General features: G+C 49.6%; 1 protein-coding gene across 2 annotated transcripts; it reads left to right on the top strand.

Moving 5' to 3' along the window:
• Positions 1–8,447: 8,447 nt before the first annotated feature.
• Positions 8,448–15,409, top strand: LOC123782119 (aflatoxin B1 aldehyde reductase member 2-like). 2 transcript variants are annotated; one of them, XM_045781996.2, is made up of 7 exons: positions 8,448–8,739; positions 10,784–10,971; positions 11,126–11,230; positions 11,913–12,009; positions 12,245–12,344; positions 12,951–13,080; positions 14,078–15,409. In XM_045781996.2, the coding sequence occupies exons 1-7, from the start codon at positions 8,526–8,528 to the stop codon at positions 14,237–14,239; spliced, it is 996 nt and encodes a 331-aa protein (XP_045637952.2). In that variant the 5' UTR covers positions 8,448–8,525; the 3' UTR covers positions 14,240–15,409. The 2 variants fall into 2 exon arrangements, with proteins under 2 accessions (XP_045637952.2, XP_045637953.2); XM_045781997.2 differs by lacking the exon at positions 8,448–8,739 and adding an exon at positions 9,230–9,308.
• The last annotated feature ends 1,778 nt before the right edge of the window (positions 15,410–17,187 follow it).

Genomic DNA, 17,187 nt, shown 5'->3' on the forward strand with positions numbered 1-17,187 from the left:
CCCCTGTATACTTTAATGGATCTAAACGGATCCCAGGGATAGCAGACTCTAGGCTCCCGATTTTCCCTAAAGGAGAAGGACAAGAAATATCACATTGGGCTTTAATACGAGACCTATGTGCATCGGCCGTTACAAAAATTGCTTAAGACCATTAAACCGAGGACGGCTGGTGACCTCTCCTGGAGACGTTAATTCCTCCAGAATACAACTTCCTTGGATATCTCCTGTGGGCTTTGCCTACAATCTGACCGAGGAAAACATTGAAATCCCAACGATTCCTAAATGTAAATCAGCCAGAGTGTGGTTGGATGGAGGGATTCAACCCAATTGGGAGGAATGTAGAGCAAATCATCCCAGTGCATTGATTAATGATTCCTATGGAATAGTATGGGACTGGTCCCCTAAGGGGTCCGCAGTCTCTAATTGCACCGGGAGACAATGCCCTCCACATCAAATCTTACAATGGTATGCACTTAAGCTTACCTCTATTTATACTATCTCCAGTGGTCCCACAGGATGGCATGGGGACGGGGTAGCTGCCCCCTCTTCTTTTTTTTTTTTTAAAGTTTTTATTTATTTATTTGACAGAGATAGAGACAGCCAGTGAGAGAGGGAACACAAGCAGGGGGAGTGGGAGAGGAAGAAGCAGGCTCATAGCGGAGGAGCGTGATGTGGGGCTCGATCCCATAACGCCGGGATCACGCCCTGAGCCGAAGGCAGACGCTTAACTGCTGTGCCACCCAGGCGCCCCAGCTGCCCCCTCTCCTTTTGTGAACTACTGCAAAAGACAAAAACATGTATGGAAACGTGCTGGGGCTCAGCCCCCTATTAAGATGTGGAATGATACCTATCTTAAAGATGAAAACTCTATTTTCAGCTTTCAAATGGTTGATAAGGACGATATTCAAGCTTGTGTGAGAGACCCATATGTGTTGGTGGTAGGACCTGTTAAATTGGATATGTCTCAAAAAGAGCTTTTTTGCACAAATTGCAGGTTATATGCCTGCCTAAATCGTAGTATAAATACTGACCAATCAATTATCGTAGTAGCACGAAGGAGGGTCGGAATATGGGTACCCGTTGAACATCCCTGTCCACGGGAGAGTTCTCCGGACATGCATGCCTTGCTAGCAGTCCTACATAAGTGGGTCCGACGCTCAAAAAGGTTTCTAGGACTCCTTATTATGGCCATTCTCGGCATTCTTGCCATCACCGCCACAGCTGCGGTAGCAGGAACAGCATTGCCCCAAACAGTACAAACGACAAGTTCATGCAAGATTGACATCACAATGCCAGCATGGAGTCAACAAACTATGACTGATCAAAAGACAAGTGAACGACTCTCAGATCTAGAATGTACTATGACATATCAGGGAAATGGAACACGAAATATTACATTGCACATGCGCCTTCTTTGTGACTGGAACGTCACAACGTTTTGTGTTCCTCGCCTTCTTTACAATGCAACCGAAATTCATTGGGAGAAATTTCGAAGACATCTATCTAATCATTATGGTAACAATTTAACTCTTAATTTGAAACAGCTACCAGCTACCGTTCAGGGCATTACTCATGCCGACTTATAAAATGTACCAGGCTTATGCTTGGCGGATAATATTGATGGGGCACAGTCCCCCACATCCTTTTCAGTGGTTGAACAATAATGGTACTAGACGTCTAGGAGCTCTACTATTACTTTTTATCTGTTTGTCATATGCTTAGTCCTGAGATGCGAAAGAAAAGCCTTCTGATGAGTGATGGAACGCGGAGTGGCCAAGTCCGCCTTCCTGCTTCTACAAAAAGAAAAAGGGGGAAATGCAGCAGCCCCTGGCCGAGAGCTTATACTGAAGATGTAGTAGGAAAACGTGTTTGTGACCCTGCGGGCTTTAGCGTAAGTGTCAGAGCTCGAGCAGTTGGGAACGCCCGGATTGCTCAAGGTGGAACGCTGCCCTTCCCAAAACCCGCTCTGATAAAAGCGGCCAGCAACTCCTGGCCCGCTAAGGAAGAAAGCGGCTGCAACAGAAACCTGGTTGCTCTTGATAATAGCCCACGGGGTCCATAGAAACATGTTTGAGAACAGGCCTCACTTACTGAACGTTACATGATCTAATCCTGTGACCTTCCCTGGGATGTACTACTCGTCACTAGGCTCAGGAGACTCCCCTTGATTGTCTTTGAATGTTTACCGCCAATAAATACGCGAGCTTGCAGCTGTTCGGGGCGATCGCACGCTTTGCGGTGTCCTCAGCACCCACCCCTGCACCCACGATTTCCTTCAAAGCTAACCGTCTGTGCCTTGTCATTCTCCCGAATCACGCCGCGGCTCCGTGGGCAGTGTCGGGGCATTGAATCAGTGCCCTTCTCTTGATAAGAAAATGTGAACAAAGGTTTTTCTCTTTTGTCTGCCCAGAAAACCAGTTTTAATGCTATGTCCTTATCAGCACTTCGATTACTTAGCTAAAACTTCTCAGTGTTAAAGAGGCCAAGTTTGGGGCGCTTGGGTGGCGCAGTCGTTAAGCGTCTGCCTTCGGCTCAGGGCGTGATCCCGGTGTTATGGGATCAAGCCCCACATCAGGCTCCTCTACTGGGAGCCTGCTTCTTCCTCTCCCACTCCCCCTGCTTGTGTTGCCTCTCTCGCTGGCTGTCTCTATCTCTGTCAAATAAACAAATAAAATCTTTAAAAAAAAAAAAAGAGGCCAAGTTTGCTACCAGGTATCACGCTACATATTTGCCTTTGGAATCTCTTACTGTCACCTTGGTTACAGAAAAATACATGTTGGGTTTTGTAATGATCTGTAATCCTCTTTAGGCATGTGCTTAACAAATTTTTCTGAGGTGCTTTTTTAACAAACTCCCAAGATTTAAATTGTAAATGAAGTCTCCTTGACTCATTAGGCCTTTTTTTTTTTTTTTAAGATTTTATTTATTGATTTGACAGAGAGAGAGACAGCCAGCGAGAGAGGCAACACAAGCAGGGGGAGTGGGAGAGGAAGAAGCAGGCTCCCAGCACAGGAGCCTGATGTGGGACTCGATCCCAGAACGCCGGAATCACGCCCTGAGCCAAAGGCAGACGCTTAAGGACTGCGCCACCCAGGCGCCCCACATTAGGCCTTTTTATGTGGTCTGTTAAGTTCCTCCGGAAGTACTGTTAAACAACTGATAAGCTTTAGGTTACATTTCAGTAAATGCTGTAACTATTCTAGAGAGGATATGAAGTTCCTAACGTTTCAATGTGCTCTGGTGTAAGGCCATTACTTGATATTCTCATGATGGAAGTGTTACGTGTCACAGAAACAACCGGATGTCCTTGCCAGTCATAGTGTCACCTCTCATCAGATGTTTAACCCTGTCCGTTTTTGAGCTTTTGTCATTTATAGTTACTGTTCTTATTCTCTGGTAAAATAGTTCGTCTTCAAGGAGGTTCCTCTAAGGGACTTAGAACAAATACAGGTTTTTGATATCTTTAATATCCTAAAGCAGGTAAAAATTTCCAGAACTCACTAAGGCTGCATTGAAACAAAACAAGAATAGTAATATGGAACTAACTGAATTGAGAGAAATGACAGTTTTTTGGTAAGTCTTGGTTGAAACTTGCTGATTCTCTAATGTTTGCTCTTCCAGATTAAGGAAACTTTGTCTTAAGATATCTATGACTTACAGAAATGTGATAAAGTATTCATTAGTGGGAAGCCTGGATGGCTCAGTCAGTTGGGCATCTGCCTTTTGCTTGGGTCATGATCCCAGGGTCCTGGCATGGAGCCGACATTGGGCTTCCTGCTCAGTGGGGAGCCTGCTTCTCCCTCTGCCTCTGCCCCTCCCCCCACTCGTTCTCTCTCTCTCTCGTTTGCTCTTTCAAATAAATAAATAAAATCTTAAGAAAAAAAGTTCCAGCAAAGCAGATTCTAAAAGACCTATGTGATCAATTACTCTTCTTGCTGAGCTTATGCAAATAATTAGGCCACGTTTGTTACAACTGATTTTGTTTGTCAAACATATTAGTCCCGATTTGGCTGCCTCTGATTAAAAATGAGGGTGATTACAGGGAGAAATTATGTTTCAATAACACATCTTTGCGGATGTTAAATTCTAGCTCCGATTGTCTTTAAAAGAATGTCGTTTGCCTAAGCTAGACTTCTTAGATAAACTTCAGAGAAATAGCCACAAGAGCTCATGTATAAACAATCTTCCTGCTTGTTATTCTGTGGGGATAATAACAGGACCCCATGGGCATATGATTATTTAGGATTAATCTCCCAACAGTTATATAACTCAGCTAGCAACTGACCAGTTCTGGGTGGCTGGGATGACAAAATCATTCCCTAAAAGCCAGAGCATACCCCACTCCACAGGGTTAACTGTGAACTTATGGAGATAATGGATGACCCCACTTTCCTTATGATTGTCTTGGATAATGTACGGGGGATGCCCTTACCTCTTGACAAGTTTTCTCCCACTTGCCAGTGATTCCTTGTAATTAGGACATATCTCTCAGTGGGGAGTCTGCCTGACAGTTCTCTCCCTCTGACCCCCCCGACCAAATAAATAAAAACATCTTTAATAACAAAAAACAAAAAACAAAAAACAAAAGACCATGTTAGACCAGAAAGAAGAAATAGATAACCCGCCATGACAGTTAGAGACTTCAACATTCCTCTCTCAACAACTGATAGAACTCGTGCCCAGAGAATCAGCAAGGATACAGAACTCAGAGGGGCCATCAACCAGCAGGATCTCCTCAACACTTATGGGCCAGTCTACCCAACAACTGCAATAGCTTCACCGTACCAATGTCAGTATCCAGGTTATGCTATTGTATATGGCTCTGCAAGATAGTACTTGGGGGAAACGAGGGGAACCACAGAAAGGGTACGAGGAATCGTTCTGTGTTATTTCTTACAACTGCATATGAATCTAAAATTACCTAAAAGATTAAAAATTAATTAAAACTTACTTCTCATTTAGAAGTACTCAGAAAGGTTATACATGTCGATGTTGTAGTCCTAAAACCTGTGTTTAGAATGCACACAACATAATCTCAGACTTAAAAACCCTATCTTCATTGATTAGGCAAAGATCATTAGTAGATGAAACCGTAAGAAGAAACATTGACATGGAACGTTATGTGGAGGGAGCGGGCTGACATCCCGTGAACCCACTGCTGGATCCCAGCATTCCTAGGAGTGAGTCAGCCATGGCGTTTGTCCTTCCTGGTGGGATGCATCAGGAAGTACTCAGCACACTGATGAAGTATTCTTTTCTTTCTTTAATTAAATTCAATTAGCCAACATACAGTATGTCACTGATGGGTTATTCTTAAGAAAGAAAAAAAAAGAAAAAGACACAAAACTTGAATGTGATCTAGCGATTAGCATGAACTTCCGTTTGATAAGAATTTTGAGGGGATTAGAGGAGCAAGTTGAATGAAACTATGACTATGCAAACCGTATGTGGGACATACTGCAGCCAATGGATGGGTCTCTACACCAAGCAAATACAGGATGGGGCGGGGAGGGCTTGTGAGGGGTGTAGAGAAGGCTGAGACTACTGAAGTTTTTTTTTTTCTTTAAGAGTTTTTTTATTTATTTGAGGAAAAGAGAGAGCATAAGCAGGGGGAGCAGCAGAGGGAGACACAGAAGCAGACTCCCCACTGAGCAGGGAAGCCTGTGCAGGGATCTATCCCAGGACCCCGGGACCATGACCTGAGCTGAAGGCAGATGCCTAAATAACTGAGCCACCCAGGTGTCCCAAGGCTATTGAAGTTTATTTTTTATTTTATTATTTAAGATTTTATTTATTTATTTGAGAGAGAGAGAGAGCATAAGCAGGGGAAGAGGGAGAGGGAGAAGCAGATTCCCTGCTGAGCCAGGAGACCAACCCAGGCCTTAACGCCAGGACCCTGAGGTCATGACCTTAACCGACTGAGCCACCCAGGTGCCCCTGTTTGTCCTTATGGAATGTTCCTGTTTGGCTTTGGTCGTGTTCTGAGACCTACTTTGTATTCATATAGACATTCCTGCTTTCTCTTAGTTTGGTCAAGGTATGTCGTTTTCCATCCTTTTACTTTTAACCCGTCTCTGTTCATATACTTCAGTCAGTTTTTAATTACTTACTATATAGTTGGGTTTTGCTTTTTGAGCCAATCTGACCACCCCTGGCGTATTTCACGGCGATATTTGTATCATTTGTAATTAATGTAGAGATTAATGCAATTAATGTAATTGAGATGATTGGGCTTAAACCTATCTTGCTATTTCTTTTCTATTGTTTCATCCTTTTTTTCATATTTATCTGCCTTTTTTTTGGCTTAATTCAGTATTTTCTTATGATTGACTTTATCTCTACTATTGCCTTCTTAGCCACACCTCTTTGTTTTATTGTTTCGGTGATTGTTTTAAGGTTTATCATTTACATTTTTAACTTATCACAATGTACCTACCAATCATAGCACAACAGTTCACGGACACTTAAAACAGAATACTGCCGGGGCACCTGGGCAGCACAGTCGTTAGGCGGCTGCCTTCAGCTCAGGGCGTGGTCCCGGCGTTATGGGATCGAGTCCCACATCAGGCTCCTCCGCTGGGAGCCTGCTTCTTCCTCTCCCACTCCCCTGCTGTGTTCCCTCTCTCACTGGCTATCTCTCTGTCACATAAATAAATAAAATCTTTAAAAAAAAAAAAACAGAATACTGCCTTGTCATTTCCTGTGTACTATTGTTTTTCCTTTCCTTCCTTCCTTCCTTCCTTCCTTCCTTCCTTCCTTCCTTCCTTTCTTCCTTTCCTTCCTTCCTTCTAAGATTTTATTTATTTATCTGTCAGACAGAGAGAGAGTGTGAATGCACAAGCAGGGGGAGCAGTGGGCAATGGGAGAAGCAGGCTCCCCTCTGAGCAAGGAGCCTGATGTGAGGCCAATTCGGGACTCCATCCCAGGACGCTGGGATCATGACCTGAGTGGAAGGCAGACCCTTCTGCTGAACCACCCAGGTTCCTGGTGTGCTATTGTGTTCATATATTTTATTTCTACCTTTGTTGTAAACTTCTACCTTTGCATAATAAATAATACATCGTTAGTTTTTCCTTGAAACAGTATCTTTTTTGATGTTTGTATTAATATGGAATTTACATCCTAGTTCACCCTTTTAAGGTTACAGTTCTTGTTTCTTTTTTAAGTGTTATTTATGTAAGTAATCTCTACACCCAACATGGGACCCGAACTCAGGGCCCTGATGGAGTCGCATGCTCTCCAGAGGGACGGAGCCAGGTACCCCAAGGGTACAGGTCTGAACGTTTTGACTAAGGTATAGAGTCATGTCATCACCACCACAATCAAGATGTAGGAGAGCCCATCACTCCCGAAACTTTAAGTGATCCTTCTGTGCTCCTACCAGCAGCCCCTGCTAAGGACTGATTAGATTTCGGTCTCTCTAGTATGGTCTTTCCAGGAATGGCATGGAAATAGAACCATACACTCTGCTGAGCAGCAGTTCCGATTCCTTCCTGTGACTCTGCTGATCAGTTCATTCCATCCTATGAACATACCCCAATGTCTTTATCCATCCTGCCGTGGAGGGACATTTCGGTGCTTTTCAGTTTTTGTCTATTACAAGCAAAGCCTCCAAAAAACACTGGTGTATAGGTTTTCGTGTGAACACAGGTTTTGCTGAGTCATATGGCAAGTTTATGTTTAACTTTATAGCAACGCAATGATCTTTTTAAAGGGTCAAAGATGAGGGGAACCTGGCTGGCTAGGTCGAAGAGCATGTGACCCCGGATGTCTGACTGTGAATTCAGCCCCATCTTGGGTGTAGAGATTACGTAAATAAACAAACAAGAAGCAATGATTAAAAATGAAAGCTTTAGATTTCTCCACCTTGACCACCCCCAGCACTTCATTTTGTGAGCGTGTAAATTCAGATTCCCTTCCGTCTAAAATACTTCTGGGAGAGTGAGCGTTTGCTACTACCCCTGCTTGTCTAAACGGAGTCTTTATTTTGCCTTCTGGTTGGAACCCGGTTTTCGCTTGGGTACGCGTATTCCGAGGCTCTCAGTTCCTTGTTTTCATCCGTTTCATTTTCATGCCACAAGGACGAGGGCTGGTGCCTCTGGCAGGTCCCCACTGGAGAAGCAGAGTAGCCTGTGGGAGCGCAGGGTGTCTGGACAGCCCCAGCCAAGTCGTCCTCTCAGGACCTTTAGCACGTAGGGAAGCCCCTCTCCAACGACCCCGGGGCCCCAAGACGGCGAGGCCCCTGGAGTCCCCGCCCTCAGCGTTCGGGAACGCTCCCACTAGCGCAGCTCCGCCTCCTGTGGCTCAGCCCAGGCTACCTGCCAGGGAGGCGCGTGCAGCCCGGAGGAGGGAGGGGGCGGGGTCACACTGCCCCGCCCCCTCGGCCCACCCGCGCTCCGCCCCCAATGTCGGTGGGCGGGGCCGGGCCCTGCTTTAAAGCGGCTTTGGCTCCTGCAGCCTAGTGCCTCGCGCCAACCATAGAGTTCCACCTGTGGGGCACCGATTCCGCTGCCGCCGCCGCCACCATGTCCCGGCCGCTGTCCCCGCGGCGGCCCGCTACCGTGCTGGGCGCCATGGAGATGGGGCGCCGCATGGACAAGCCCTCCAGTGTCGCGGCCGTGCGCGCCTTCCTGGACCGCGGCTACACCGAGCTGGACACGGCCTTCATATACGCCGACGGCCAGTCCGAGATCATCCTGGGCGAAATGGGGCTCGGGCTGGGCGGCAGCGACTGCAAAGGTAACCTCTACCTTCCCCTGCACCGTGCGGCGCCCACCCGGCCCCAGCCTTGGCCCGGCCACAGTCAGAACCCACGGCTTCGGGCCCTCTCGTGCGTTGACCTCCTCACAGCCGCGTGGACCGCCTGCTCCTTAGGCCCCATGCACGTGTCGTCCCGGACAGCCGGACAGTGCTTTGCCCTGACCAGCCTTTCCTCTCCCCTTCCCTTCCGAGGAGGTCTCCCACGGCCTTCCCTCAGGGACATCCCCCTCCAGGTACAGTCTGGAAGGACTTGGTTAATCTTCTAGGGGGCACTGAAAGCGCTGGAATCTGGCGCTGTGCAGCCCCTGCCTCCTTCCCCGCCCCCCTCAGGGGCCCCGTGCGGGCCTGATCTGCTGGAACCCTGCCCTTACTGTCCTGGCATTCCTTGGCAGAGCGCCACCCGGATCCGACTTGGGAACCTGTGGGGCATCTGCTTCCTCCTTGCTCTGGCCCTAGACTTTGCTCCGTTGGGGTTTCGGGTGCTATGCTCAGTAGGCACGGCCTCCCGCTTCCTGCGGGTGGCAGCGCCAGGGAGCCGCAGGAGCACGGTGGGCTGGCATGGGGGAGTGGGGGTGGTAGGGGATCTAACTACCCTCTGGGCTAGCCTCTGAGGTCCTAGAAGGGAAATGGACAGGAACCCACTCTGCGGAGCTTGGGTTCTAGAGAAGGCTGGGGAAGCCGGGAAGAGGGAGCACTTCTGGGGGGGGGGGCACTGAAGAAAGCTCCGAAGAGGGAACATTAGACATTGAAGAACTGATTGGTTTGCCAGGAGGAGGAAGAGGACGACAGGCATTAGTGCTGTGGGCGTAGGCAGTGGGTGTGAGATTTGGTAGTGCCAGGGGTGTTGGAACAGGCAGATAGAGCTAAATGGAGGGTTTGTATAAGGGCAGGGGTACGTCCATCACCAGTCTGATGCCATTTGAAAAGGTTCGGCAGTGCTGGGCAGGTCCCTCGAGTTCAGCAATGTCGGCTGTTACTGTTAGGATTACTAGTATTAATAGTCATGTTACCACACGGCACCGTCTCTCCCTCCAGCTCTTTTCTGTCCTCTGCTAGAGCCTGGCTTGGTTTCTCCTGTGATTCACAGCATGCTAGATCTGGAACAGTAAGAGAATGCCTGCGTCTCAGTGCTCGCCCTTTCTAGATCACCGGGCTCCTTCTCTGACCACTCTGGGTCTTCTTTCTCAATGTCTTTTTTTCTCCAAGCTCTCCTTCCCTTCCCTCCTTATGGTCAGAGCTAGTGGGGCCAAAGTCCTTAACCTCAGCTGCGAAGTTTCATTCACATGAAGAAGAGGTGGACAAACGGAACAATTCCAAGTGAGCAGTCCTCCTGCCTGCTCCTAAGTCTCAAGCAGTCAGATGACTTGCCTGGTGTGCAGGGAGGGCCACATTCCACGGGGTGCTCTCAAGACCGTTTCCATGGGTCTGTGGCCCTTCTCTCCCTCGGGTACCCCCTGACCCTGAAGCTCTAGATCCCTGGAATTGCAGGCATGGCTCCTCGTCTTCACCCTCTGGAATGACCTTCCCACCCTTCCTCAACTGGCAGCCTGTGACTTCCCCTGGAGACCAAAATTCAGATTGTAAAGAAAGCCTTCCCTGAGCTTACAGCGGGTCTCCCGCCTCTATGTCCTGGGCTCCCCCAGCACCTGCTGCATCCCTGCCTCACTTGCTGTCATGCAGCCCCTTAGACAGTGAGTCCCCAAGGGCAGGGATCGCCTGTTGGGTCTCCCACCCTTAGGGCCTAGTAAATAATGCGTCGTAGTGATGGCATGAGCGATGATGACAATGAACACGTCCATTCACGTTCTGATCAAGCCTTGGGAACAGCACACAAAATAGAACCATGGTCACAACCAATTTATAGTTGAGAGGATTGAGGCTCAGAGAGGTTGAGTAACTTGGTCAAAGTCACAGAGCTAGTAATGGCAGATCTGGGATGGGAACTCAGGTCTTTCTCTTACTCCTTACTTACTCTCTCCAGTGTTTGGTAAACTGCCCTGAACTCTCATTTCACTCCCCAAAGTGAAAATCGCCACGAAGGCCAATCCATTGGATGAGAATTCACTGAAGCCTGACAGTCTGCGGGCCCAGCTGGAGACATCCCTGAGGCGGCTGCAGTGCCGCAGAGTGGACATCTTCTACCTGCATCTACCAGACCACGACACCCCCGTGGAGGAGACGCTTCGTGCCTGCCACCAGCTGCACCAGGAGGTGAGGCCACATCCGAGCTCCAGGAGAGAGCAGGCAGCAGGGTAGTCCCAGAGCCAAGCCAGGGACAGACCACACCCCCAGGTGCCCCACGCCCGTCTCCCTTTTCCAGTGTCCTGGGCGGCGATGGGTTCTGACCCAGGCCTCTCCCCTGCAGGGCTTGTTCGTGGAGCTTGGCCTCTCCAACTACGCCTCCTGGGAGGTGGCCGAGATGTGTACCCTCTGCAGGAGGAACGGCTGGATCCTGCCCACCGTGTACCAGGTGAGGCCTGGGCTGCAGGGCCTGTCTGCAGGGCTGCTGCTGATCCCCGGTTCTCCAGGCCCCTCTGCCTGCCTCCTCTCCAGCGCAGCCCCTCCCCTGCTGACAGCCTGGGATGCCTCCCAGTGCACCTGCAGCTCTGGCCTGGCTCCCCTTCCTGCCCACGTGTGCTCCTGGGGCCCTTCCTTCCTGCTTCCTGGCGGTGCACAAGCCTGGACCATTCTTCCCCTGCTCCTACTGGAAGCGATCAGTCCTCGCTTAGATGGCTCGTCCCCTGGAAGCCTTTCCCGATGCCCCAGAGGAATCTGCGATCTCAGGCCCTACTTCTCTCCTCATTCAGCAAACGTTTGGACCCCTGCTTGGTGCCGGACTCCGCTTGCAGAACTTACTCGTGGAGTCTGAGTGCTGCTTTCCTTGATTGTACCATGGCTGCCCTACCTTGCTATTCGATCTCTCAGGGCAGGGGCCTTGTCCTGTTGGTGTGTGGATGGAAATTCCATGTCCAGCACCTGGCTGGTGCTCAGAAATGTGGGCTGCATGAATGAATTTTCCTTTCCACCAAGTAGATGCCCCGATTGTGAAGGTCCTAAGGATTGTTAGGGTGTGAACTGCGGGCTGTGCCAGGGAAGCTGTGGGGACCCTTCCTTTGATTCGGGCACACCTGCAGCTGGCCTTCTATCCGCAGGGCATGTACAACGCTACCACGCGGCAGGTGGAGACGGAGCTCTTCCCCTGCCTCAGGCACTTCGGACTGCGGTTCTATGCCTACAACCCTTTGGCTGGTAGGCGCTGCTCTGGGGGCGGGTCCCCTGGGGTGGGAGGCCATTCTTGGCCCCAGCTCTGCCACTTCCTGACGCGGTAGAGGGCTGGCCAGGACCTGGGAAGCAGTGAGGGGTTTGAAGAGAGGCTGGGCAGTGTCCTCCATCCCTCCTGGGTCGCCCCCATCCCCCTCTCCCCTGTCCAGAACAGCGTCTGGGAGCAGGGTGGGCCGCGGCTCTGATGGGTATCCTCTTGCAGGGGGCCTGCTGACCGGCAGGTACAAGTACGAGGACAAGGACAGGAAACAGCCCGTCTGCCGCTTCTTTGGGGATAAGTGGTCTGAGATCTACAGAAATCGGTGAACAGGGGATGGGCTGCGTCAGGATGGGAGGGGTGCGGGCTCCCCTTTATCTGAGCTGGAGAAATTCTAGGTGCCTTTCCTGGTGGTTCCGGGTCTCCCCTGCTGTCCGGACCCATGTCTCTTGACACCTGCAGAAATGACCAAACTCCACGGCGTTTCTTGTTTTCTTGGGAGCTCTGTGAGCAAATGGTGACCCCCGGGTCTCATACCGGGTCTTCCGAGGCCTAGCGGTTCCCTGAGAAGTGTTTACCACTGGCCAGGAAGGAAGGAGCGAGCCCTGGATGCAGGCTCAGGATGCCTGGGGCCGAGTCCTGCCCACCCCCGGACTACTTACCTTTGCTTCACTCGGTAAAGGGAGGGCAGGCAGTTCTTAAGAATCATAAAGAGATGAAAGATGACTTTGAGGTGTTTGGTGAGGGTCCCCCCACCTGCCTCCTGTGCCCAGTGGTTCTGCTGCCCGATCAAGCCAGCCGCTGCAGGAAGGGCGCTGGGTTCCCCACTCCGCAGAGTTGGGTGGGCACAGCTGCCGTGCTTGGCTTTGTGGCTCTAGCCCAGCGTGATCCCGGGTTATTGACCCTTGTGCCACTCCCTTCACCTGCCCAGCTTCTGGAAAGAGAACCACTTCAAGGCCATTGCCCTGGTGGAGAAGGCCCTGCAGGCTGCGTATGGCGGCAGCGCCCCCAGCATGACCTCGGCCGCCCTCCGCTGGATGTACCACCACTCCCAGCTGCAGGTGAGCCAGCCGTCCGGGGGCACCACCGCCCCCCCTCGTAGCAGAGTCTGAATCACTTACCTTGACGTGATTTCTAAGCCACGTTTCATTGGTTAATTTTTGTTTTTGTTTTTGTTTTCGCCCCTGAAGATTTTGTTTGTGGGCAGCTGGCTGTTTTGGTTAGTGGAACATGTGACTCTTGATCTCAGGGTTGTGAGGTCAAGCCCCATGTGGGGCATGGAGCCTATATTAAATAAAAAAAGAAAGAAAGAAAGAAAAAGGTTTTATTTGTAAGTACTCTATACACCCAGTGTAGGGCTCCAACTCTCAACCCCAGACCCAGAGTCGTGTGCTCCCCACTGAGCCGGCCAGGCGCCCCACCGAAGCAGTTCTCCCCTCCGAAGTCTCTCCTGCTGACAGAGCTAAGGAGAGCCCTTCCGTTGTCCTAAGCTCCTGTCTCAGCGCCAGGCCCCGGATGAGGGCTTCGCTCACATGTACTTAGTTCTCCAGCCCTATGAAGTGCCAGTCCCCCGGATTTACAGATGAGGACATGGCTTCGCACAGCTGTGCAGGGGGTAGAAAATCGCACAAAACCCATTAGCCTCACTCACAGTGGGAGTTGGGGTCCCTCTCGCTCTGGTGTCCCCGGTCTCCCTAGCTACAACGTCCAGCCTGCATCAGCCTGACGCAGTTCCCAGTGTAGGACGCACAGGGAGTAGTTTCTCAAACAACCGGGGCTAAGTGCCTGACATAGTTTCTGATTCCCGTAAGTAAGCCAAGAGTCACCCAGCTGAGCGGCCGGGCTGCGCTCTGAGCACAGGTCTGTCTGAGGATGAGCAGAGTGACGGCAGAGGGAAAGACGACAGGGTTTGAGTCACATGGTTAAAATCACTGAAGGCATCTCAGTTTCCTTACAGAACTGTATTCGGCATAAACATCAGAGCCCGGGTCTCGGCAGGGGCAGGGCTGGGAGGGAGGATGTGTGGCTGGAGTCACACCTGGCTGTGTCCCCTTGCAGGGTGCCCTCGGGGACGCGGTCATCCTGGGCATGTCCAGCGTGCAGCAGCTGACACAGAACTTGGCAGCGACCGAGGAAGGGCCACTGGAGCCGGCCGTGGTGCAGGCCTTCGATCGGGCCTGGCAGCTGGTCGCCCACGAATGTCCCAATTACTTCCGCTAGGGCCAGTTCTGGCTGGGGCTGACAAAGGTTTCTTTCTCTCCTGTCACCTCTTCTAGTCTCAAATCCTGACCAGTGTTCCATAAGTCGATTTCACATGGTCTTTTTTGATTGTCTGAATCGATGCAATATTTTTCTAGATTCCGTCCTGGCTCCCAGTTGCCTTCGCAGTGTGTAAAGGCTGGGACTGTGGTCCACTGGGGCTGTTCCTGTCTGAATAAAGCAGGCACTTGACCGGCCTGGGCCCTGAGTAAGCCCCACGAACCTGTCTCCTTTACTGTCTGCAGCCTGTTCTCATCTGCCCGGGGCTTACTGCCAACGGGGCAGAACCACGAGCTGCAGTCCCCAGAGGGCAGGGGCAGAGCCTGACTTTCAACGGCAGGGCTGAGGTGGCCGTCGCTGTGCTGCGCACAGGAGAAGAAATGCAGGCCGTGCACCCTGAATATACTTCTCTTAGCCAGAATCACCTGGAAATAGAGGCACTTAGAAGTAGAATCCTTGGGGCCAAAACCTACCGTTAGCGTCCCCACCAAGAAGAATAAGGATGCTCCTGGGCTCCTCCTGAGATGCTGTGTGACATTTTTAACAGACTCTGTATTTCGGCGGCAGCTTTACTCCTGTCCTGGTGAAAGCCTCCTGTCTCCTTGTCATCTGTAGGACTCTCAGCCTTGCCCTGGGTCTCCTGCTGCTGGAGGTGGAAAGGTGGCATGGGCAGCCAGGGTACTTATTTCCCGTTGCAAACCCCTACTCCAAGCAGGGTGTACCCAACCCTGGGGAAGAAAAATCCCAGGTCTCATTGTTGCTTCTTGACCATTCCCAGTGCAGAAAAATCAGTCTAGTCCTGGGCAGGGCTGTGGGGTGTGGGCCAAGCAGCAGAAGTCCGCTTGCTTATCTTGAAGTGAGGAAGGGGGCTCAATTTGGAAATGTCAGACCGGACCCCAGTCAGAAACACTCTCTGTTCTACGAAATGTCCCCTTTGCCGTCTAGAGGGAGACACCTTGCAGACAGAATCTTATTCTGTACAGAAGCAGTTGCCCTCTCTTGTCTTCACAATAAAATGTGTTCTTCCCTAAGCAGGATGGAGTATCAGTTCCCATTCACAGTTAGCTATCCTAAAATCAAGTCGCTTCAAACGATAAAATCCACCGAATTCAGATTAAACATTCAATGCAATCCCTATGAAGTCCAACTGGTTTTTTGTTTTGTCTTTTTTTTAAAACAAATTCATAAACAAATTCTAAAATTCATGTGGAAATTCAAGGGACACAGAATAGCTATAACAGTAAATATGAAGACTAAGTTCTCTGATTCTTGATTTCAACACTTACCAAAAGCTACATTAATAAAGACAGCATGGTAGTGGCATAAGGGTAGACATACAGATCAATGAAATAGACCCGAGTCCAGAAATAAACCTTTACATGTACTTTCAATTGATTTTAGAGAAGTGGGTCAAGAAAATTCAATAGCAAAATAATAGTTTTCAACAAAGTAATCTGGGGCAACTGGATATCCACATGCAAAAGAATGAAGTGGATCCCCTTCCTCACACCATCCACACTCACACAATGATCTCTAGGATTGTAGCCCTAAGTGTCAGGCTAAAAGTATAAAGCTCTTAGAGTATAGTAGTAAATATTCATGACCTTGGGTTAGGCTATGATTTCTTAGATGACACCAAAAGCACCAAAAACAGAAGAAAAAAAAAGAATTAGACATTATCAGAATTTAAAATGTGTGTGCTTTAAAAGATACCATCAAGAAAGTGAAAAAGTTGGGACGCCTGGGTGTCTCAGTCAGTTCAGCGTCTGCCTTCTGCTCAGGTTATGATGCCAGGGCCCTGTGATCAAGTCCCACATTGGGCTCCCTGCTCAGTGGGGAGCCTCTACCCACTGCTCCCCCTGCTTGAGCATTCAGTCTCTGTCTCTCTCTGTCAAATAAATAAAATCTTTAAAAAAAAAAAAGAAAAGAAAGTGAAAAAGCAATCTGCAGAATGGCAAAAAATATTTGCAAAAACATATCATAAGGAACTTGTATCTACAATATATAAAGAATCCCTACGATTCAATGATAAAAGATAGAAAACCCAATTTTAGAAACAGGCAAAGTCCCTGAATATACCTTTCTCTGAAGAAGGTAGACACAGGGCCAATAAACATGTGAAAAGCTGTTCAACATCGTTACCCATCAGAGAAAGGAAATGAAAACCACAGCGATACCACTTTACACCCACCAGGATGGCTAAAGTAAAAGACAGACAATAGCAAGTGTTGACAAGGGTGTGGAGAATTTGGAATCTCCTGCACTGCCGGTGGGAATGTAAACCAGTGAAGGCACTCTGGAAACAGTCTGGCAGTTCAGGAAAAGATAAGTCCTAGAGTTCCCGTATGACCCGGCAATTCCATCCCTTTGGTATACACCCAAGAGAAGTGAAAATATCACCCAAAAATGTGTATCCGGATGTTCATAAGAACTATAGCCTTAAAGTGGCAGCAGCCCAATGTCCGTCAGCTGATGAATGGATAAATACAAGGCGGTCTGTTCATACGATGGAGTAGCAATAAAAAGGAACGAAGTAAAGAAGCATGTACCATGTGGACGAACGTTGAAAACATGCTAAGTGGAAGAAGCCAGTCACAGCAGACCTCCTAGCGGATTATTTGGTTTACATGAAATGTCTGGAACAAGCAAATCGACTAGAGACAGAAAGTCACTTAGTGCGTGCTGAGGGCTGGAAGGGGTGTTGCAGGAAATGGAGAGTGGCTGCTAATGAGGTCAGGGTTCTCCTGGGGGGTGCTGGCACGCTCTAGAACTGTGACGGTTGTACAACTCCAAATACTCTAAAAACCATTGAAGTAGACAGTGTATGTGTAATGTGCGAATCGTGTCTCAGTGGGGAATGCTCACCTGCTCCCTCTGTCTGAGAAGTGACCTTAGAGCTGGTGGTGCAG

The sequence above is a fragment of the Ursus americanus genome, chromosome 33 (genome assembly GCF_024610735.1).
Source record: "Ursus americanus isolate L20-20 chromosome 33, mUrsAme1.1.p, whole genome shotgun sequence".
Classification (NCBI taxonomy): Eukaryota; Metazoa; Chordata; class Mammalia; order Carnivora; family Ursidae; genus Ursus; species Ursus americanus.